This window comes from Musca autumnalis, unplaced genomic scaffold, assembly GCF_047663935.1.
Source record: "Musca autumnalis isolate F117 unplaced genomic scaffold, ASM4766393v1 scaffold_1, whole genome shotgun sequence".
Lineage (NCBI taxonomy): Eukaryota > Metazoa > Arthropoda > Insecta > Diptera > Muscidae > Musca > Musca autumnalis.
In genome coordinates, this window is record NW_027411644.1 from 110824442 (window position 1) to 110849862 (window position 25421).

Genomic DNA, 25421 nt, shown 5'->3' on the forward strand with positions numbered 1-25421 from the left:
TATTTTACTGAAGGTACCCCTTGTGGTCATCTTTACACCGATATATATTTTTCGTGGGCAAGTCCATGGTTTCGGACATTTTTGTATAAAGGCTTTTAAAAATTCTACTGTGATCAAAAATGGCTGGTGGTTACGATAATGTGTGGCTGACATTGGTCCGACCTTTGCACAACGTAATATTTCTCTGAAACTTAAATCAAGTTCAAAGGTACCTTATCCGCAAAAATTTAACACTGTTACTCTTCAATCCAGTTTATGGGCACTTCTTTGCATTGATTTTTTTTTTTTTTTGCAAACCTGATATATGGGCCCGTCCAAGTGGTATTCTTACAATAACGGATTTTGTTTTTGTATAGACTTTGTTTATTGGGGCTGTCAGTTGAATAAATAGGGCCACACTTATCCACAAACATTCAAAAACATACGTTGTAAACTTCCAAAACTTCTTTTGCCATCTGATTCTCTTTTATTTGTTTTGACGTAGTGTCGTATAAATATTGTCAAAATATATACGACTTCTAGTAGTTACATAGAATTTGAAAATTTTAAAAACATATTTTTTTTCCAAACAGAATGTAATATTTGTAAACTGACAATAAATTTTCACTTAACTGTGTAATAATTTAATATATATATTTATAATACAATATTTGGTCATAATTTTTAATAACACAAAATACCCATATTTTTTTACTGCATACTTTAAGGATGAACTGATATTAGCAAATAGTCGTCAAACGTTTCTTTAAGCCAGACCCCCTCTCCAAAACATACATATCTATCAAGAATTATTAATTTTGTCATGATTTGTGACCTCAAACCCCAAATTTGGCTGGCATTGTTTTGCTTTTTTTTTGTCTCTCACCAAAAAAATACAAATAATTATTTGAAGATTGAGAGCCCTCAAGTAACAAAGACAAAACAAACACATGATATTTTCTCACATAGGCAGAAGGGAGGCTGGTCAGGATGTTGATTGAACCTAACACTTCATTGTTCATTCAATCAAAGCCACAATAACGCAACAAAAAGATCCTTATAACAAAATATAAGCCCTTATAATTGAACTGAATAGTCGAGTCACCACCACCACCCCTGTGCGTGTGTGTGTTGTGCCTTATAAGGGTCATGAAATATTTATAAGAACATTGGACTCTCTACCACATTGTTAAACATCAACACAACACAAGCACGCACGCACAATTTTTTCGCATCTTAATGAAAGGACATGAAATGTCCTTCTTCCGTGTAGTTGTTGTTGTGTTGTTATGTATGGTGCTTAGCTTTTGTTTATAAGATTAATTGGAAATTATGGTTTATTTTGTGTGATATATAATGTTGCTTTTGTGTGTGTTCGTGTGACAATATTGTTTGTTGATGTATAATTTTTCAATCTTATAAGTAATCAATTATTTGGGAAAAGATTTTTGAGCATGGTAATGCCTAGCACGGAATATTTTCTTTTTTATAAGAATTTATGAAATTACATACATTCATATGTTCCCACAACTTCACCGAAGGGACAAGGGAGACTGCTCTCATATCAGTGAGTGCATGCCGATTCATATTGGTACAATCGGACTTTGCTATAAAAAGTAGGTCCCATACTTTTTATCGCAAAGTCTGAAAGGAAAGTGTTACGACACCACTTGTTAAAAAAATCTTCATGCCTGAGATTCTCTGGAAATTTAAGCCGACATTACGCCGAGAAGATTTGCCGCCACTGAAAATGTTGATGTTCTGGCCTAAACCACAGGCCTTCTGAGTGCAAGACGGTAGCAATGCTTAACATGCCCCACTTAAATCCCGAAGTCTAGTGAATGGAAAGCTGACATTGCATTTTTCGTCGGCAACTATGCGCCCCTCAGCGCACCATTTCCTAAGTATTTCTGCCAAATAAAACTTCTCTACAAGAGGTTGGAAAAAAAATTAGTTCCCATATCATTGGGCGAATATTAATCGGGGTGTATTCATTGATATGGCAGAAGACTTTCTTGTCCCTACGGGGATGTTTGTCAGAAAATATATATAATTATATAGCGATCAGAAAAATTTTGCAACACTGTCAGTTCGTTTTGAAAAACATTACTCTCTGTAATAGAGGGTAATAAATGAAGTTGAGCCAATGGGGGAATACTCCACTCAAACAATCGACAATGAGATTGAACTTCAACAATAAACAAAACAAACAAAAAAACAGCCTAGGCACGGGCGAATTGGAGCTTTGTTAAAAACAAAAAAACAAAATTCCAATAAACAACCTCACAGGCAACTGTGTTGGTGTTCTTTTCAACTCACAGAATTCGAAGAATTCTTAGTTGATACGTGCTGACATGTTGCAAAATATTTTGATTTTGGTGTTTCTTTGGAAAAGCCGAAAAGTGAGTGTGATTCTCATTCATATGAGAATACTAGACACTTAAAGAGTTCGGTTTTTCGCTAAAAAGGCATCATTTCAAAAACTGAGAAGCCAATTGATAATTCCCTTCGCCGGGATGAAATCATGATATTGGTAGCGATCAGAAAAATTTTGCAACACTGTCAGTTCGTTTTGAAAAACATTACTCTCTGTAATAGAGGGTAATAAATGAAGTTGAGCCAATGGGGGAATACTCCACTCAAACAATCGACAATGAGATTGAACTTCAACAATAAACAAAACAAACAAAAAAACAGCCTAGGCACGGGCGAATTGGAGCTTTGTTAAAAACAAAAAAACAAAATTCCAATAAACAACCTCACAGGCAACTGTGTTGGTGTTCTTTTCAACTCACAGAATTCGAAGAATTCTTAGTTGATACGTGCTGACATGTTGCAAAATATTTTGATTTTGGTGTTTCTTTGGAAAAGCCGAAAAGTGAGTGTGATTCTCATTCATATGAGAATACTAGACACTTAAAGAGTTCGGTTTTTCGCTAAAAAGGCATCATTTCAAAAACTGAGAAGCCAATTGATAATTCCCTTCGCCGGGATGAAATCATGATATTGGTAGCGATCAGAAAAATTTTGCAACACTGTCAGTTCGTTTTGAAAAACATTACTCTCTGTAATAGAGGGTAATAAATGAAGTTGAGCCAATGGGGGAATACTCCACTCAAACAATCGACAATGAGATTGAACTTCAACAATAAACAAAACAAACAAAAAAACAGCCTAGGCACGGGCGAATTGGAGCTTTGTTAAAAACAAAAAAAACAAAATTCCAATAAACAACCTCACAGGCAACTGTGTTGGTGTTCTTTTCAACTCACAGAATTCGAAGAATTCTTAGTTGATACGTGCTGACATGTTGCAAAATATTTTGATTTTGGTGTTTCTTTGGAAAAGCCGAAAAGTGAGTGTGATTCTCATTCATATGAGAATACTAGACACTTAAAGAGTTCGGTTTTTCGCTAAAAAGGCATCATTTCAAAAACTGAGAAGCCAATTGATAATTCCCTTCGCCGGGATGAAATCATGATATTGGTAGCGATCAGAAAAATTTTGCAACACTGTCAGTTCGTTTTGAAAAACATTACTCTCTGTAATAGAGGGTAATAAATGAAGTTGAGCCAATGGGGGAATACACCACTCAAACAATCGACAATGAGATTGAACTTCAACAATAAACAAAACAAACATAATTAATTCCCTGAATAAAAGTTATCTTCCATGAAAAACTTCTGGAACACTTCCGATCGTATTCGAAATGCTCTTATATCCAATATCAACGTATATGTATTGACAACAAATCATACGCCTAGGTCACAGCGAGAGTCGTATACATATTGACGACACTAATACGCCTTCAGTATAACGAATCAGCTAACTTTCACCCTTAGCCTACGACTCTACAAAAAAGTAACAAAAGTGGTGAACCAAAATTTTCAGAGATTACAAAAGAAGCCTTGGAAGTTTCCAGTGTACATTTTTAGTCGTTTGTGAGGTAGGTATCATAAACTGTGGGTCTATTTAATCGACTGACAGACCTAATAAACTTATTGTATTGTAGAATAACAACTTAGTATCTGGGGTTTTACAACATTCGCACCCTTATCGAGAGAAGTATTGAGAATAAAATCATAGCGTTGAAAACAATAATAAAACCTTTAGCGCGATATGTGTATGAAAGAGACCTTTTCATATTAATTTCGCATGTTTTCATATGCAGTTTTTATACGTATAACTGACAGATTAAATTGCAATAGAAAGGCTCGGAGATGTTTTTGACTATCATTTTTGCTCAAATAAACGGTTGCTTGCCAGTGTGGCTGGACAGTAATCGATAATTCCGAAAAATCGACCGTCAAAACTGATCGTGTGTACCCCGCTTAAGAGCACCCTCATTTTGTTCATACGCTTAGGTCGGAGCGATAGTCGTATACGTATTGGCAACACTTATACGCCACTAAGTACTCAGGCAAATGCTAGTCTTTTCAATTTTCCCGAGTATTTCGACTATGCAAATCTGCGCTGTGAGGGCTGTCTTTCTTTTGTTGAAGTTCCGATCGGTGATTTTCTAATTTGATCTTACTTTGTATGTCATCAACGATTTGTAAAATATATACCAATTTTATATCCTACCCTCATTTTGTTCATAGGCTTAGGTCAGAGCGAGTCGTATACGTATTGACAACACTAAGTCTTGCGGTAAATGCTAGTATTTTCAATTTTCTGGGTAGCTCATCTATGTAAATCTGCGCTATTATGACCGTACTTCTATGTTCGGCTATTTTTCTATGTTCGAATTGCCGATCGGTCATTTAGAATTTGATCTTTCGGCCAAAGTGTCCATTATATGTCATCACCAATTTTTTAAATATACATTATTCTCATATCCTGTCCTTATTTTGATAACATGTTTATTTAATTTACATAACATAACCTAACTATCTTATGGACTCCTATTATTCGTTCCTTCCTTCGATTTGTATGAATTTCTCCTTAAAGTATGCTTTAACATTTATCCTCCTTATGTTATTACCAACCAATTAAAGGCTCAAAAACTTATCGAAGGCTAATGTCAAACACATTTACAAAGAACAACAACAGATAAACATGAAAACTTTCATGTTGTAATAACCAAACTTTTGTCAAAGCTTTTTGTCAAAACCACAAATCCCCATCCTCAACATTGTAACCCAACCAAACAAACTTTAATGTCTAATGGACATCACAGAAATCCTAATGTAGACAATAAATGCGAATGACATATTTTGTGGTGTATTAAAAATCATTTATCTATGTAATGGTTCTTAGAAGAAAAACGGTACAGTGGAATCAAAGGGAAAAATCACCATTTAAGAACTACCTCTGACATGGAAGGCCATTTCTTTTGTGGCCAAAAATGTGGGAATTTTTTCCTAAGAGGCTTTCTGGTCAATTTTGATATAATTAGTATTTGGATTTGTTTCCATTGTGAAATTTGATGATTTTAAGTGGTCATCTTTAAAGATGGTTTACTGTTTATATAATTTGTATTTATTTTCATTACGATGTCCCTGTTTTTTCTGTAATAACGCTTAGAACATTTTTGATTTTTAACAAAAGAAATGTTAAGAGTAGGCATCATGGGGTAAGTATTGCTATGTGTATATGTATGTGTGTGGTGTAGAAAGAGATAAATATTTTTCATGTCAAATTCAGGTATTACATTTTAATAAGTTTTTCATTCATCTATGCATTCATTGTTTAAGGCCACATATTATACGCCCATGTCCCCATGCATCAAGTAAGGGTAAGGGTTTTCTTCCATTCTTCCATATGTCATCACAGCACCATTGCTAAGAACTTGATAATCTTTCTACCATTTTATATATCATAATGTCATATCACAGAGTCCCTGTCCTTTTTGTTTGTGTGTTTTTTTAATAATTTAGCAACAGAGAATTTTTTAATACACCACTCCTGCTGCTGTTCCAAATTTGCCAAACAATAAAGAAAGGCTTACTCCAGCTGCTGGGTTTCCAATAGATTTATTTGTAGTTGACAGTTATTTTCTTCTTTATTTAATATGTCCTTGTTTGATAGGGGTTGAGATGAGCCTTTAGAATTTTCTCACTTTTTTGGAATTTTATTTTTTATATTTCTTATTCCAATAGTACATATATGGCCAAGTCAGCATGCAAATATTCTTCTGCATTTAATGTAAGCCATTGTCTAATAGATTTTTTATGGTTATTCTTATAAGCATAAAATCAGCATCATCATCGCCATTATCATTTGTCAGTTGGTTTGCCATTTAGATGTGAAATTACTCCCACGCATTTCTTCCTTCTTCTTCTCCTTATATGACACATCATCATTAATATCTTCAGCTGAATCTTCATATGAATATGCGGGGCTCAGCTTTATATTGTCATCATTGTTGTCTTATCGTGGTAGTCTTTGGTTTGGTTCGTTATTGTTTCTCCTTTTGATGTGGCATTACGCCTTCTATTCCCTCTTTTTGTTGTTGATTGCATTCTGTTTAAGTATCACTGTCATAAAGTAAATGAACTGTTCAAATTGAAGCAGAAAAGAGCGAAGAAAAGAAATGAAAGCCTGACAGACGGACGGACAGAAACAATTGTTAAGAAGGCGAATAATTATCAACAACATCAAAAGAGCTCTCATTCTCTCTCGGTATCTCTCTGAAACAAAGCGAAAACAATTCAGTTCATATTTCATTTGTTTGCAACTGATGTTGCATGTTTTGTTGTACAATAAGAAACTGCAGGCAAAGAAGGCTAGAAGAAAGCAAATATATGCATTTTATTTTCCGCAAGCCTATAAGTAGGCAATATTCCTTAATAAATAGATATTAAAATTTTGGACGAATAAAAAATATATTAAAACATGGGTTTTTATGAATCTTGAAGCACACGGAGAACAATCATCATAAAGACTGTCAACAATTATAGATTTTTATTAATATTTCGGCTTATCAAACAAGGAGGTCTTTCGATATTAATTTTATTTTCAATTTTTATATGCAATTGTAATATGACATACATATGTGTGAATCGGTATTCCAGAAATTTTTCTCTTAATTGTCGTATTAATTTCGCAGCTATATCAGGCTCAGGCTGCACCTTCCATCATATTCGAATGCACCGCCTGTCTTTAAGTCAGCAGTAGTGTTTTCGTTTTTTATTTTTTTAACATCCTGCACAAACATAAACCCAGCATCAACGAATACGTATTGACAACAAGTCATACGTGTAGGTGACTGCCAACACTTATACGACACAAAGCCTAAACAATAACAGAAAAATACACTCAGCCTACACCGGCAACGACAGAAGTGGTGAACCTAAATATGCTATAAACAAATTATTAATTTTAAAAATAAATGGAATTTCCGTATGTGACTTATTACATTACAAAAATACCACGTGCTCAGGGGTTTTGGAATATTCAGATACTTATCGAGGGAAGTATTGAGAATAAAATTAAGACACGCCCTTCAGACTCAGCTATAAAATGCAGGTCTCATATCACTCAGCTAATATGAATGAGGGTGTATTCATTGATATGATGGAAGTCAGGGCAAGGGCTTCGTAGGTATTTGTGGCAACATCTCAGGCATTGTGTGGAACACGTTCGAATGTATTTGACTGTCATAAGCTACAAATTAGCTAAATTTTCATTACATCCCGCAAATACAACACAAATCCAACATCAACGTATACGTTTTTAAAAACAACTCATACACCTCATAGGTGACTTGTAAAGTCGTATACATATTGACAACACTTATACGCCACAAAGTTTAAGCGATTAAAACACAATCAGTCAGCTAAACAAAAACAGTAACAGGAGTTGGACTCCTAAATAATGTAACATTAACAGTGCCTCTGTATCCAGACTTAAAAATTCTGTAACCTGGACTGGTTGCTACCATAAGGAATCAGGAGACAGGCGAGTAAAGTTAGCTGGGCAGCTAAACAAATGAGCGTGTCCTGTGGTTCCAATCCAGTCTTCAAGTAGTCTTCAAGTACGGCATTCACACTGAATCTCTGTACTGCTTGCGCGACTGCATCACTGTGAATGCTATCCAAGCCTGCCTGATAGGCTCGTTGGTCTAGAGGTTCTCGTTTATGTTCGAATCATTGCTCGGTGATTTAGAATTTGATCTTTCTGGCCAAGTGCCCCGTTATATGTTATCACCGATTTGTAAACTATATAGTATTCTCCTAACATACACTCATTTTGATCATACGCCTAGATTACAGCTCTAGAGTCGTATACGTTTTGACAACACTTATACGCCACAAAGTCTTAAGGAAAATGCTTATATTTATACCCTCAGCCTTTAGGCTAGAAAGGGTATATCAGCAAAAATGTCTAAAATCGTCTTTTCCATTTCAAAAAAAATAAAAAGAAATTTTGATACTACATCTATGATTTTTGGTACATAGATTAAGAAAAAAATCGTCATTCCAAATCTGTTTTCGTTACCAACTTTGATTGTTGCGCGCAAAAGATATGACCGTTTTAATTATGCTAATTAGAAAAAATTCTAAAAAAATCGCGGCTTAATATAGTAAGCTGTTATATCCAATTGTCGTTAACTGAATTCGCACCCTTTGAGAATATGCAAAAAAAATTCAAAAAGTTTCAATGGATTCGCGAAAAATTAAATTTATTAAATAATTTCACGTATTTACAAACATATTTTTGAAACAATAGCGCTTATACTTACAAAAAAATATATAAAAAAATTATAGCAGCATCCAGACATTGTGAGGAATAAAATGAAACCTAAGTCGTGAAGTTTGGAGCTATAGTATTCGTGTTATTTGCAAAAATGCAATGAAAATGTGACGAAAAAAATAAAAATTATGTTATTATAATTTTATTTTTTTATGGTTTTATAGGAAATGTTGAAGAAAAAATGATTGAGTTCTTCGTCATTTTCGTCCAAATTTCACGCAATAATGAAGATATTCCGTTGCAACAACTTTTTCACTTATAGTTTTCCTATTGGCGAATATTTTTAGAACATTATATTAAATCACAAGGAATTCCAATTGTGGCATAACATTAAAATAATGTTATATTGAATATTACAACATTTGAAACGCATATAAACCGCGTAGTAGTGAAAATGACATGATGCGCATCCGATTTTCCAAAACAGCGAATCAATCCCTCTTATTTGATATACACTTTGTGAAATTCCATTTGACGACCACGATGTAGCATCAGTTGCATGTTAGGGTGCAAAAAACAGTAAAATGCCCATAATTTCCACGAAGTACATTTGCATTTTATGCGCACCCGATTTCAATGATCACCATTAAAAAATACATCATCCTATGTCATTTCAATGCGATCCATCAAGAACCGTGGATGTAGCATCGCACTCAGTTTTTAGAAAAAATCTATTATATCTCCGGATTCGCGAACGTTTTTCAATATCTGTTTTCGCACATTTTAAATATGCGTTTCGCTCTATTTATCTAAGTAGGAATCACACATCTAAAACGCGTCTAAATACGCGATATTTTCAAAAATATTTTTTGCATATTTTCGAAATTTGAGGGGTATCATATCCGCCGATCTAGTGGATGGATTTAGACGCGCAAAGGCTTGTTAGATTCAGAACGTAAAAAAACTAAGTTCACGCTGGTTTCCACTGAAATCGAAAGGCATTTGTAAGTTTTGAATCCAAAAAACTGGTTTTTTAAAAAAAAATACGCACAAAAATTTCGACTTTAAGCTGAGATTGTTGTGAACCTTTGAAGGCTACACGCCCTAGTTATACATCAAAAAATGCGTAATCGCGAGTACTACAATCTCATAATCAGTTTTTAAACGAGTACAGTTGCGCGTTCCGATTAGAGCAAAAATTAAAAAAAACCCAATTTTTCAGTCCTCAAAATGTCACCATCCGTTTGAGATTGATGCGGTGGTTATATTAAAAAATCATACATTAGAAACTTCATCTCTGAAGTGTATTCTTTAACTTCTTCTTTGAACATTATACTCTACATTGTATTGTACAGCCACTAATTGAAAACTGACTTAAAAAAACTCGTTTCCTTCAACGATTTTTTTCTATTTTTTTACATTAATATGACCACAGCTTCCGCTCAAATTATAATTTTAAGAAATCCATCGGTGAATCGTGCTAAAACAGTTTATTTTACCTAAATGCGTTCAAAAGTTATGCTATATTACAACAATTCGCGAGATACAATACCCCATACCTCAGTTTCAACAGAAGTAAATTTTCTACGAAAAGGCCGATATACACTTTCATACGGGCAAAATGTGCCTCATCGAAATAATGGTTTTTGACCCCAAGTATGTTTGGACGAAATGTGTTTCAGACAATTTGGAGTTGATTTAGCAATGTCCGTCCGTCTGTCTGGCTGGTCTTCGTAATATTTTATCAAAGCATAGTTTAAATTCGAAGATGGGCTATATCGGTCCACTCCTTCAGGTACCTCCCCCACAAAACTTCAGAAATGTTCGGAAAAATTTTGCGCACGATAACTCTTGAAGGGAGTGACCGATATAATCTATACTTTGCACATCCTAATATATCTACCAGATATAGATATTGGAAAACAGCCCGAAAGTTGTAAAAAAACCCTATGTCACCATATGTGGCGGCCGAGATAACTCTCGAACTGTTCAACCGATTTGGTCCAACATTTGGTCTTCGTCATATTATATCCAAATTTAGTTTCATGGGCAATACCGGTCCTCAACTTTCGGTACTTCTCCCCAATATGTCACTAAAATGCTAGGACGATATCACTTAAATGGGGCAACCAATTTGGTCCAAACTTTGGATCTCCTAATATTTTATCAAAATTTAGTATAACTTCCAAAATGGCCCATATCGGTCCTCCCTAAGGGTACCTGCAGGGCCACAAAATTCTAATGAGACCTTAAATACATTCGATCTGTCCGGAGGTGAAAGTTTCGCTTCACATTGGCTGAGGGTATATATCTGTCGGCAAAGCCGACTGACACTTTTTTACTTGTTTTATTTTCTGAATATTTCGACTATGTGCAAATCTACGCAATATACTTATTATATATTATCACCTATTTGTAAAATATATTTTATCTCGCATTCTACCCTCATTTTCATCATACGCCTGGGTCAGAGCGAGTCTCGTATGCGTATTGACAACACTTATACACCACTAAGTCTCAGCAAAATGCTAGTCTTTAAATTTTCTGAGCATTTCGCATTTCTCGTTTATACCTATGGACCTCTCTCTCCCAGCAAAAATGCTCATTACAAAACCATTTTTCTCATCTATGAACTTGTAGTTTCAGAATCCGCTAAAACATGCCCGACATGCCCTTGTTAAAATAATGGATTAGTAGGGGGTTTTGTAATGAGTATTTTTGCTGGGCGAGAGAGAGGACCAAAGGTATAAAAGAAAAATGCGAAATGCTCAGAAAATTAATAGACTTAATTTGGATTGGCTTTGTAATGAGTAATTTTGCTGGACTTGATCATGGAGAGATCTCCTGACGTGCTCATCTGCCATTTGAGTTGGTGTCGGCAGGGTTCTTTTAGTCCAAAATCTCAGGAAGTCCCCGAAAAAATATGCCGTCATAAAAAACGCCACGAGGAAAATCTTTTTTATTTATTATTTTATTTAAAATCATTTATTATTAAAAAAAACAGTCGACTAATATATTTTTACAAAGAGTACATCCTAAAAATATGCTGTACATAATTTGCCTAGCCTATAAATATGCCACATAATGTGACAACATTTTCCCCGAAAACAAATCACAAAAAACATCACACACCTCCACAAGCCCACAGTCAGCGCAATTCCGTCAAATCCGTGATTCTCTATTCATCTTAACCTAATAATTTTTCCAAGAAAGAAAAAGAAAACAGCTTCAAATAAGAACACATGTTGATGAAACCGCCAAACCGCATTGCAAATTAGTTTATGTTCTTGACAACATAATTCTACTTTGGAGGAAGAAAAAAAAAACACAGACAAATGGAAAAGAACACCCACGATCCTAAGGCAAAAAAGAAATGTAAGTAGAACAAGCATCAAGTGAACTGGCAAACGAAAAGATGTATCCTTGGTGTAAGAGAAACTAGAAAAAAACATTGCATATTTTAAGGCGTTCATTTTTTATTCACAACATACATTTTTTTACTTCAAGAAGAAGAAAAAGGAAAACGACAAATCAAATGAAATGACACACCTAAATTTTTGGGTTTCCTGCTGCACTTGATTCAAGTTCCCAAAAGAAAAAAAGAACTACACGAGCAACAAAACCCAATTTGACTTTCAAAGTGAATTACAGAAAATAAAAAAGAAAAGTAGTACAAACTATAAATTTCCCAATTTTAAAAAAGAGTATCACTTCTTTGGAGTCAAGTAAAGAATTAAGACTTACATTTTTTTAGTTTTTTTCTTTTATTTTTTTTTCACCTCCTCCTTCAGGCGGCTTACAATTTAAATATGTATTTTCTGTTTGCAATGTAAAACCCAACGAAGATAGCCTCAACAAAAAAAGAGAACATGACATGGACAGTTTAGTTTGAATTACAAGCACCACCCACCCTCTAGATAAAATAAAAAAACTGTTAGCTTGTCCAAACCATGCCATGAAGTAGAGAGATTTGGTTTGGTTTCCATTTTATGCCTTCAAGTTATAAAACATAATTTTCTATCATGGCTTTTATTTTAAAGGGAAATGCCTTTAAGGTATGTTTTTTTTATCTGCCTAAGGTTTGTGGTTTTGCTCTCCATTTTTTGTTAGCTTGGTATCGTTTTCGTTTTTGATTTTATTTTTTCTTTATTTCACTGTTTTGCATCTCCGCTAAATAGAAAATGACAAGTACATAAGTACCGTAAAATTGGTAAATTTTCGATTTCAAACGGATGTACAAAAGGCAGCGAAAGTTGAAATTTTAATTATTGAAAGTGATGAGCGGAAGTTAATTCTTTGAAAAAAATTTTCAAATATTTAGGTGTTCTTTTTAAGTAGAGAGACCAAAAGAAAAAATATTAAATAAAATTCTATCACTTATAACATTTTGTCTCTGCCTATCATGATAGGGGAATATGTTGGTAAATTTTGTTATGTTTTAACCAATTTTGTATTGTATAACAGTTTTGTATAGCAGTTTCAAAACTATTATACAACTTGATTTCTTTGTTTTTAACAAAATTTTTCAACTGCAAATAACTTTGTCTTCTCTACTTTTCAGCACATTTCTTTTAAATATGTGACCCTTAAAGAAGATTAAATACAAAATCGGCAATAAGTGTTGTTATTTGGTGAATTTATCTCTAAAATATGACTTGTAAAATTTGAAAACGTTTATGCACATTGAAAAAATTTACATTTAAGAGGCTATATAAATCTACTATATGGCTATTTCTCCTCAAATTAAGCTTCATATCACATATAACTCATGTTTTGTCAGTTTTTTCGTTGTCCTTTACCTTATAACACTTTTTTCCTACTTATGACTTATACAACATTTCTTGTGATTTTAAACCAATTTTGGGTTGTATAACAGTTTGGTATAACAATTTCTTTAACACTATTTTTCAACTCCAAATATTTTGTTTTCAAAATCGACTATTCAGTAAATTTGTTTTAAATGTGTGACCCTTAAAGAAGACTAAAGCCAAAATAGGCAATAAGCATGTTATACTCGGAATTTATCTCTGAAATATGACTAACATATCTTTGGAAAGTTTGAAAACTGTTACGCACATTGAAAAACAAAAAAAAAAACACATACATATGAGAGGCTATATAAATCTATATTAAGTTTCATATCACATACAACTCATAGTTATCAATTTCTTTCTTTGGTTATAACACTTTTTTCTTCCAGCCTACCAGTGACGAATGTGTTGATAAATCTACTAATTATGACTTATACAAGATTTATTATCATTTTAAACAGAGTTTTGGTTGTATAACAGTTTGATATAACAGTTTCAAAACTGTTATACAACTCAAAATTTTTCCTTTTAACACAATTGTTCAACTGCAAATCAATTTTTATCTAAAACAAACTTCTTATACAACATTTATTATGATTTTGAACTATTTTTCGGACGTATAACAGTTTTGTATAACAGTTTCAAAACTGTTACACAACTCAAACTTTTTGTTATTCGCCTAATTTTTCAACTGAAAAACAATTTATATCTAAATCAACTTCTTAGGTAATTTTTTTTTTTTAAAAAAGTTTCCCCTAAAAAAGATTTAAGCAAACTTTAGTAATAAATTAGCCGAAGTTATGTCTGAAATAAGCTTGGAATTTCTTTATACGTACTTGGGACTTCATTTTTGTCAATATAAAAACATTTTTGTTTTTATATTCAAACTTATTCGCTTTAGAGCGAATGTAGGACAACACTTATATAGCAATTTTAAAACTGTTATACAACTGTTTTTGTATTTTGGATTAAGTATATATACACTTATATAGCAATTTTAAACGTGTTATACAACTGTTTTTATATTCTGGATTAAGTATATTAATGGTCTTAAGCTTATTAATAATTGTATAACAGTTTTTTTTTGTAACATTTTGAAGACTGTAGTACAGCCAGTAAGGTAGTTTTTTCATTTGAAATTGTAATTAAAACTCCAAGTTTTCTTTATTATTCATTAATTATTTATTTCTATTTATTAATTTATTTATTATTTATCGTTAAACTTCATGTGGACTCCTGTTAATGAAAAGCACATTAAATATGTTTAAGCCGACTTCGGTTGCAATTTAGCCCTTGTTTTACAGTTTAGTATAACAGTTTGAAAACTGTTATACAACTAATTTTCTTTTATTTTAAAGGCTAATATTAATATTAAAAGAAGTTTGGATACCAAATGTTGTGATTGCAATGTCCTGAAAATGACTCATTTTCTCTTATCCTTGATTGTTTTACGTATCTATGAGGCATCATCTGGACTATTGTTAAAGAAAATCGTATTAAATAACTTTAATACGACTTCTATTACATTTTAAGCTAATTTGCGGTTGTATAACGGTTTAGTATAACACTTGGCAAACTGTTATACAACTAATTTATTGTTATTTTCAAAACTAAATTGAATATCTAAAATCACATTAAAGCTCAAACAAGGCAATGTATTGTTAACTATTGCAAAATATACAAAATATTGTATTGTCCTGAAAATAACTCAGTTTTCCTTATCCTTGAATGTGGAAATCTTTTTTAGTATTCACGAAGGACCGCATGACTTTTTATTAAAGAAAAGCGTAATAACTATATTTTAGCCGACTTATATTTCGATATAATTATAGGCACTATAACAGTTTAGTATAACAATTGGCAAACTGTTATACAACTAATTTATTGCTATTTTTTTAAAGCTAAATTGAATATCAATAATAAATTTTAAGCACAAAAACGACAATGTATTGTTAATTATTGCAAAGTGTACACTATTTAGCATATTTCTGTGATTTTTATCCGTAGATTTAGACATATTTTTTAAGACTGAGGGCACGCCATACTAGAACTTCATAAAATTCTCTGTTTGAATTCAAAGGAAATATATTTCCTGTTTGTTGTTTTATAAACCATACAAATAGCTAACCTTCACTTACCAACTTTTCCCTTGCTTGTCCCTTTTTTCAAAATAAATCCTTTTTGTTATTTTATTAGTATTTTATGTAATTATTTTCACATAATTTTCATGGAATCCCCACTTGTTGACCTCTTGGCAGAGATTAAGGGACCCTTTTTGCGAATACCATCCAATTCTATTTGAATCCCAGAAAATCAAGTGAAATGAACCTCAAAATTAGCCACAATAAAATAAATAGTTTTTCCCGGGCCTCATTCCCATCACATAATTCCAAATGGACCCCAATTGGCCTAACAATTTTTTGCCGGCTATAATTTATATCCTTTTTAAAAGTCAATATGTACTTTCATTATTGTCTTACCCTTAAAAGGCAACAGAGAAGAATTTATGTTTCCCTTTTCATGTGAAAATAACGTTTTTTGTAGCAATTTGCTTTTTTATTTAATGTAGCATCTTTTTTCTTACAACAAATCCCCTTGGTATTTTATCTTTATGTTGTGTTTTTGTGTTTCTTATGGTGTTTATAATCGTACTTCAATACAAGGTGTGTTTTTAGCTTTCCTTACAATATAAAGGATAATCCTTGCGATCAATAAGAAATTACCAATATTTATTTTTCATATACTTCATCCACCGCCCATTTTTTGTTTCTTTCTTTTTGTGTTCTTCCTTGGTTTTACCTTTTAAGCCATAGTGTTGTTGACAACATTTGAAGGGACTAGTAACACAAAATCCCTACGCAATAGTAAATAAAATATAAGCATCCAGATGTGCCATCCTCTCTCTAGTGTGGCTTTTAGAGTATATCATAAAGTCATTGTAGTGGAAAAAAGGCTTCCTCACTGGCAACCATTGATTCTTGTATTTATGTGTTTTTTACAGTGTTTTATTTAACTTGCTTTTTTCTTTCTTAAGGATGGTTGGGTATTTTTAGTTTCTCTTGTCGTCTATTTCTTCTGAAAGCTAGCAATTTTCTTAAAATGTTTGAATAAGAAATAATTGTCATGGGACTAGTTCCTAGTTTCCAGGATGTTTTGTTGTCTCTTAACTTACCTCCTTTTTAGATAGATGACATCCACATATCTATCCTTTTTCTTGTTAAAAATTGAAACATCTTCATTTGTTGTATTAATATAAAAGAAATGCTGTTGTTGTATTGGTAATAAAAAATGTAAATTTCTTTTTGATAGATATTGTCAGTTTCTTTTTACAATATGATGGCTGGTAAGGGTATGGTTTGGGTAAAGCGGTATTTGGGGAGGATCTCAGTCAACTAGTAATGGTGTTTTTATAGGCACAGATGATATTTTTGATTGACAAGGGTGACGTATCGACACATTTAAAAGTAAATTTATTATAGACATAAAAAGCAAAATGCCGAAATGATCTTTTCTGCAGTTTTCTTAAAAAAATATATTAAAATGTGTGGAGACCATTGAAAATTAAGTTTCTTGTTTGGAAATCGAATCAAATTTATGTTATAATGATTTGTTTCCTGATTCTATGCCAATTTTAGCTTGTATAACAGTTTCGTATAACAGTTTCAAAACTGTTATACAACTCAAAATCTTGTTCCTTTTCGTGCATCAATCATATTTGTGTTGAATTCAAATTATTTCACTGCCATTAATGAAATGAGTATAATACATTTGTATAACAGTCTGAAAGACTTGAACGAACAATGCCGTAATATTTAAAGGTCTTCGAAAGTTAATTACTTTGTTTCTAAACACTGAAATATTTTAAAGGGTTAGTATTACATGATATCCGTTTCTATGTCAGTTTTTGGGAGAATAACAGTTTCGTATAACAGTTCAAAAAGTGTAATACAACTGAAAAAATTGTGGTTTTTCATCTGTAATTCACTTTTATGTTTTATCCAATTAACTTCAAGTTTCTAAATTAATTTAAATGTGTATAAATCTTTTGTATAACAGTCTCAGGTCGTTGGGCCAATGCCGTACTATTTTAATGTCTGCTCTAATATTATTAAACGTAATATGCCGAAGTCTCCCTTGTCCCGTATGGGATGTTTGTGGAACAATTATAATATGCCGATAATCGGTTATCTGCATTTTTTCCATAAAATATATTCATATTATTAAGATATATTTATTTTTTGTTCGAAAACTATATCAAATTTATGTAATTAAAACTTATTTCATGATTTTATGTTAATTTAAATTTGTATAGCAGTCTACAACTCCAACAATTATTCAAATTTATATTTAATTTACTTTATTCCAATGTCCTCAATTAATTTAAGTGTGTACCTATAATACATTCGTATAACAGTCGGAAAGTCTCGAACGAACAAGGTCGTAATATGTTAATGTCCGAAAAAAATTTTTATAAACATTTGTGTGTATAATAGTTTAAAAAGAGTTATACGCTTGAATTAAAACTTATTTTATGTTAATTTAAGTTTGTATAACAGTATAAAAACTGTTATACAACTCCAAAAATTATGTTTTTTCGTGTATCATTCAAATATATATTTACTTTACTTTATTTCAATGTCCTAAATTGATTCTATTGTGTATAATACATTTGTATAACAGTTTGAAAGTCTCGAACGAAGAATGTTGTAATATTTTAATGTCTGCGACCTTTGTGTGTATAGCAGTTTATAAAGTGTTATATACTCGGAAAAATAATGTGGTTTACTTTTCCTTTAAATGTAGGCTCTATTCAATTCATTTTTCGGTCCCCAAACTAACAGTAATGTGTATAACACTTTTGTATAACATTTTGAAAAGTCTTAGACAACACCAAAATGTATGCCTTATCAATTTATTTCGTATTTGAAGTTAATTGCTATGTATAAAAGTTTCAGTATAACAGTTTGAAAAGTGGTATACAACTGAAAATTATGTATTTCAGCTTTAATTAATTTTTAACAAGGTCCAAACGAGTGTTTGACATTCCAACATAAATAATTTGGCATAATTTTGTGTAATTTTCTGTGTCCCTTGTTTCCAAACTTTTTAGGGGGGCTTGTTTTACGAGTATGTCAGATGAATTTCATCAACCCTTCTGCTGCTTATTATGCATCTTGTTGTTTTGTATGACCAACATTTAGTGATTTTTCTTTTAATCCTTTTGTTAGAATTCTTTTACATACACACACAAAGTTAACCAAGGCATGTCATTTGTATTTTGAAATTTTATTTTAGGGGAAATTTACATAGAAATACTTTCCCTTCTCTTGACGAAAAAGGTAAAAACAATACATGTTTGTTAAGACACACACACATACTAAAAATACAACATTTAGTAGTTATCCAATAATTGATGTTCTTTTAATTAGGGGTTGTTGCAAAAACAATACAAAAATAAGGTCATCTTCGATATTCACGTCCTTTTACTCAATCGACCTTTTTTGAAATCCTCTTTTCGTTAGGGTTGCAGGGGGGAAACTTTTTAACCATGCCAAATTCTATTATAATTACCATGTTATTGTACATATTTTCTAGGACTAATTTATAATTAATTTGTTATGTTTTTAATGAACTGTATTAATTACATTATTTGTGTTTTTCTTCTCTTCTTTTTTCATTTTAGGTAAGTGGTGTCAATGATGTGCTGACAAATGCCCTGAATCAAAACAATGTAAGATTTTCTTTTTCATTTTTATTTTTAATTAATTTTTATGGGAAATTAAATAAATGTAATTATAAGCAAAAGTTTAATTGTGGTTTGTTTGTCATACGAATAGATTATTTAAAATTTGATTATAAAACAAATAATATTTGAGGTTTTTTAATAGAACAAAGAAAATAAATAAAATAATTGAATAAAGTTAGCTCTATAATGTAACAAATCGTAACAAACAATCTTGAATTATTTGAAATGTCTTTATTTAAATTTTTAAACATTTTTGTGCGTATAACAGTTTCAGTATAACAGTTTAGAAACTGTTATACAGATCTAAAATTCCAGTTTTAGATAGATTTTAATATGTATTGCATTGAAACAGTTTGTTTTTACGGGACAAAAAAAATATCTTAAAAAAAAACTGAGTAAATTAAACTCTGACATTTATTAAATCGTTAAAATAACAATTTTGTATTATTTGGAGTGTTTTTATTTAAATGTTAATAAATTTTTTGTGTGTATAACAGTATCAGTATAACAGTGCGGAAACTGTTATACAGCTTAGAAAGGCCAGTTTTCAATAGATTTTCAAATGTATTACATTTTTCACATAGTAAAATTGCAAATGAATAGGTTTTATTATTATAAGACTCTACAATGTATTGAATCGGTCAAAGTAACAATTTTGTATTATTTTAAATGACAATTTCAATTATAGGACATTTTTTGTGTATAAAAGTTTCATTATAACAGTTTTGAAACTGTATACCGCTTAAAAAGTCCCGTTTTGAATAGATTTTCTAATAATTGAAATTCGAACAGATTTTTTATTACAAGACAAATAAATTTTGTTTTTAAAATAAAAAATTTAAAAATATTTTAAAATAATTATAAAGGAAATATTTCGTTAAAATAACAATTTCGTATAACATAACATTATTTTCATTCGATTTGAAGACATGTTTGTGTGTATAACAGTTTCAGTATAGCTGTTATATAGCTTAAAAATATCGATTTTGACTAAATTTTCAATAGCCTGCATTTTTGAGTTAATAAAATTAGGTTTATATGGCGATCAAAGAGATTGTTCATCACAGGAGAAACAATTTTATTTATTTATTATTTTTTTACAAAAAATTGATTTTTGTTTAACTCGAAGAGATTTTTCACATAAACTTACTACTAATGTGAACTTAAATATTTAAAATAATTTTTATTTAATTTTCAGGCCATTTTTGGGTGTATAACAGTTTCGTTATAACAGTTATAAACTGTTATACAACCTAAAATTACTTGTTTCGAATATGGTTACAACATTATATCATTCTTTTTCTTTATAACGATTACAGTATAACAGTTTGGAAACTGTTATACAAAGTATTTTTTTGATTTTTGTGGCATTTTTTATTCTTTCACAAATTATAATTCAGCTTAAAACCAAATTTTTGTAAAACCTTTTGGCTGTTAAATAAAATTATTATTTCCTTTTGCCACAGCGCCACCACAAATGAGTCCCACTCCCCACTACTGCTGCATTACATATCCATATTTACATTTTAATTTAGTTTTATCTGCGTCAAACAAAGTGTAACAACAATTCTGTTGAAGTAGTTTTTTTCTTTGTTTTTCACCACTCATACCGCAATAACTCTACATGTCATTGCCTTGTGATGCAGAGAGGTGACAACATGAAATACTGCAGCAGCAGCAGGAGCACAAAGTTTACTACTCTTGCAGAAAACAAAAAACTTTCATAACAACTTGTTGTCCGAACCCCTTTACACATGGTTAATGCCTTTTTGATGGTTACCTAAATATGTACCAAAAGGGCTAACATAACCAAACCACCACCATAGCCAAAGAGAAATGCTTTCCACGCAGACCAAACAAAGTCGTTGTCGTCGCGATGTTATGCATTTTTAAATAGTCTAGGCTAGGTAGCCAGCCAGCCTTGTATCCATTTGAAAAGTAAGTAAACATGCTGTGTTCCCAGGTTTTTGTCCCCGACTCACAAGAGACCGGAATGAAGGAATGAATGATGGAAGCGAAGGGCAAAAAATGCATCACAAATGCAGAGAAATGAAAGACAAATCTACCCATAGAAAGGAAATATTTTGCAGAATAGGAAAATTTATGTATGTCCCCGTAAATATGTGTCTGTGTGTGTGTGAGTTTTGCCGTGAGTGTGGCGGTAAACATTTGCATGTGTGTTGTTAACAAAGGAATCTACTCTACAAAACCTGGCACAAAGACTAGAACTAGCGGCTGGCTGTTTGGTTGGTTGGCTTCAGGTATCCAAACGCAATATGGAAAATATGTATTTTCTGTAACAAATTTTTTCTTTTGCTTCTCCTTTATCTTCCGTGGCATCCAGCTCTGATGTGGTATACATTTCAAAGAACTTTCATATCCATAGATTGCTGCTTGCTCGCTATACATGGCATTCTTTACTTAGCATTAAGTGTATTTCCCTACTTTCGTTGCCGGCTTTGGCGACGATAACTGATGGAGGGTTCAGCCTTATACTCTGATAATGATTTGCATGCAAACACGCTGCAATTATCATTTGTCACCAATCTTTGGCACAGAAGATGGTGATAATCAGGTTGCAGTTACACAGCTACAATTGTAGTCGTAAGCCATGGTGCTGCTGCACTCAAAGAATTAAAAGGAAGAACGGAGAGACAGAGGCATTCCTTGAAGCGCTAACATTCGTTAGACGTTTAAACATAAACATCCATTAGACTCATGTTTCCGTTTGCCTGCCGCTGCTTGATGCCTGCCATTTACGTTCGTTCGTTTTTCAAGTGGTCTAAAGTATGCTTAAATAACGTTGCAAAATTAGCCTGAAATTGCTTGTTGACACATGTTCTATAAGCGCAGCAAAACGACAACGGCTCTAATAACAACACACACATACACGCACACACACAAAGTTCAACAATGCCAATTTCAGATTTTTTCCTTTTCTTCGTCGTCTTCTTGCTTGTTTTGCAACAGAGTAGCCTTTTAGGTTGTTTGTTGTTCGCAGAGTAGCTAACTTGATCCCCAACAAGTATGCAATAAATTTTGTTGATTACAAAAGCCTAAAATGTATTCACACAATGCCTTCTTCTTTATGTTATTGCACATAGCTGACTCTTGTGATGTGTGAAATCTTGATTTCATGTAATTTAAATGGGAAATAGTATTTCTTGATTAGAGAGAGGTGTGATTTATGGGCAGTATGAAATCAGCATAGGACGCTTTGTGGCTCATGGCGCAGGGGATATATTTAGTAGAAACAAATTTTCGTTGTGTATGTGGTATTATAACATTTCTAGTACTTGCAAATTTTGCAAGTATAACAGTTTCGGTATAACAGTTTTAAAACTGTTATACAGAAGGAAAGTTACATATTTTTGCATAAAACTCGTATTTAACTTATTGCCCCTAAAAGATATGCACTAGATTTTATTAGAAAATCATATAAAAGGGGATATTGAAATTGAAACTTTTTCAAGTTTTCATTTTGATATCATTTGTAATATTTTAAGTATGTAGTAAAGCCCTTGCGCTTTCATGATATTAATTGATTAATAAAAGCTTTTTTTTGCCATTTAAATGGAATATATTTCCCATTTGTAGATTAGAGAGGTGTGATTTATAGAAGTCTTACATTACGCTGGCATATTTTTAGGCTAGAGGAGATAACTTATCTTCAGTAGAACACATTTTTTCGTTGAGTATGTTGTTATATGGGACTTGTAGTTAATTTCTATGCCAAATTTGATAGTATAACAGTTTTAGTATAACAGTTTTGAAACTGGTATACACTTTCAAAATTACATAGTTTTGCATAAAACACCCTTTTAACTTGGTAACTAAAATGTTTTCACTTTATTTTGTTAGAATTTAAAAAAAAATGAATTTTTGTTCTATTAAAGGGGGGATATTCATTCAAAAGAGACTTTTTCATTTATTTATTTTTTAATGTCTTAAGAATGTGGTAAAGATCCAAGTCTTTAATGTTTTATGAGCATATTTCCGCAAATATAATATGTTAAATAAAGTTACTTTTTGGTATATATCCAACGTTTTTAAGGTCCATCGGATGAATTTTCTTCGATGCTTATCATTTATGAATTAAATTTCCCATTTTTAATATGTTCTTCAGCGAACTATTGAATATCACATATTCGTAATTTCTTGTGAAATTTGTGATTATAACAGTGTTAGAACTGTTGTTAAACGAAACTGTATACATATGTCTTTCATTGAAACGGTTAAAGATCGTAAGATAACTATCATATTCATTTTAAAGTTTTTGTTTTGACATTTTAGCCTCTGCCATATGTCTAATATTTGTTAAAATATATATTTCATTGCAAGTATGGTGTTTTATAATACTTGTAGTTTATTTTTATGAAAATTTCCGTGTATAACAGTTTCAGTATAACACTTTCAAAACTGTTATAAAATGGAAAAATTCATATTTTTAGCTATGATAGATATTTATAAAGGTGTTTATTAAATACGATTTATTTGTAGTTAAATGTTGGACCTAAATGCTGAAAAATGTCATACGAAATTTGACGAAGTAAAAGGGCAAATATATATTTGGAAAAATTTGTTCATTATCAATATATTGGTTTACAAAAACTTATAGTTACTTTTATGCAAAATTTGCTAATATAACAGTTTTAAAACTATTATACGCATGAAAAAATTCATAATTATTACTATAACATATTTTTAAAATGGTATTTAACAAATATAATATTTATATTTGTTAAAAAAATATGTTCATTATCACTATATTGTTTTATAACAACTTTTAGTTACTTTTATGCAAAATTTGCTAATATAACAGTTTTAATACTATTATACGCATGAAAAGATTCATAATTGTTACTATAACACATATTGTTAATATGGTATTTAATGTAATATAAATATTACTAATTAAAATGAAGGTGAATATTAAACTTAAATTATAAAAAGGATAGAAATACAAGGAATATTATCCCCGTTGAAAGTGTAAATATTTAGAAAAAATATTTGCATTGTCATTGTGTTGCTCTGTGACACTTTACGATAATTTTATGGAAATTTTCCGTGTATAACAGTTTCAGTATAACAGTTTTAAAACTGTTATACACATGTGAAAATTTCTAATTTTACTTAAAATGGATATTTATAAGGGTATTTAAACAAATCGTTACAAAATATTGCATAATACGAGACTTTAATAACTTAAAGGATAATAAAATAGAAATTGGTCCCCAAGATTTAATTTAGCCTTCAAATTAAAAATATTCCACCTTTACTCTATTGTCGCAGACACATTCAAGTTAATTATTTATTGTTCACTTCAATCTGCGAGTATAATAGTTTAAGTATAACAGTTTGGAAACTGTTATGCACTTGAAAAATATATAAAAAATATATAATTTTTCCTATAACGGATATTCCAAAAAGTATTTAATAAATACAACCCAAAAATATAACAGCTTAATACACCAAATGTTAAATTTTCCAAACTTAAAACTTTATTGTCGCATACAAACAAATTCCATTTAAAAATTGCTGTTTTTAATTTTTCACATAACTCATTTTATCTGCTGTTGCTGCCAAATCCTTTGATTTTTTTCGTGTAAAACTCTAAAGCCAATTAAATCAACTCTCATTGCTAATAATTTACATAATGTTTACTGTCATTACACCACATTCAATTTATTCAATCCCAAATGAAGTTTTTTTTTTGCCTCGTTCTTGTTGTTATTGCCTGCCTACACCATTGACCATTAAAAGTGTTTATTTGTATAACTGCTAATGACATATATCATTGATGGATGGACGACTATTTGTTAATGGTTGAATGAAGCCGTAGTAAAACCTATCTCCTACAAATCAATACCAAATTAGCCATATCAAATATTACATACACTTCAATATGGTCATTATTATACATATAATGAATGAACAGCATTATGGGTTCTACTACCAAAAATTAAGATCATTATCATCCACATTGAAATTGGTGTTTGCTGCAATCTCCCCGGCTTTTGATGTGATTTTTTTTTGGGCAGTAAATCCTGGATAGCTCCCCACTTTTGTATAACACAGAGTTGCAATTATTTTACATACCATGCTGTGAACAGTCAACTGTCTCACTGGTTGACTGGATGGCTGGATGAATACGAATGCATGCATAAATGCGTAAGCAATTTTCAATGTATATGCAAATTTTTCCTCTTGTTTGTGTCCACACAGACCACAGGGTCCATCAGCCAGCC

At 31.4% G+C, this 25421-nt stretch overlaps 1 protein-coding gene across 3 annotated transcripts in view; it reads left to right on the top strand.

The window, feature by feature from the left end:
• pum (pumilio) overlaps positions 1–25421 on the top strand; it is a 306308-nt gene that overhangs the window by 180802 nt on the left and 100085 nt on the right. Inside the window, exon 2 of one of the 3 annotated variants that reach the window (XM_073988294.1) lies at positions 19111–19158. The exons of the other annotated variants lie outside the window; for them this stretch is intronic. Within the exon in view, the coding sequence (XP_073844395.1) occupies positions 19111–19158 (48 nt within the window). The remainder of the gene's footprint in view (positions 1–19110; positions 19159–25421) is intronic. 3 annotated transcript variants of the gene reach the window in all.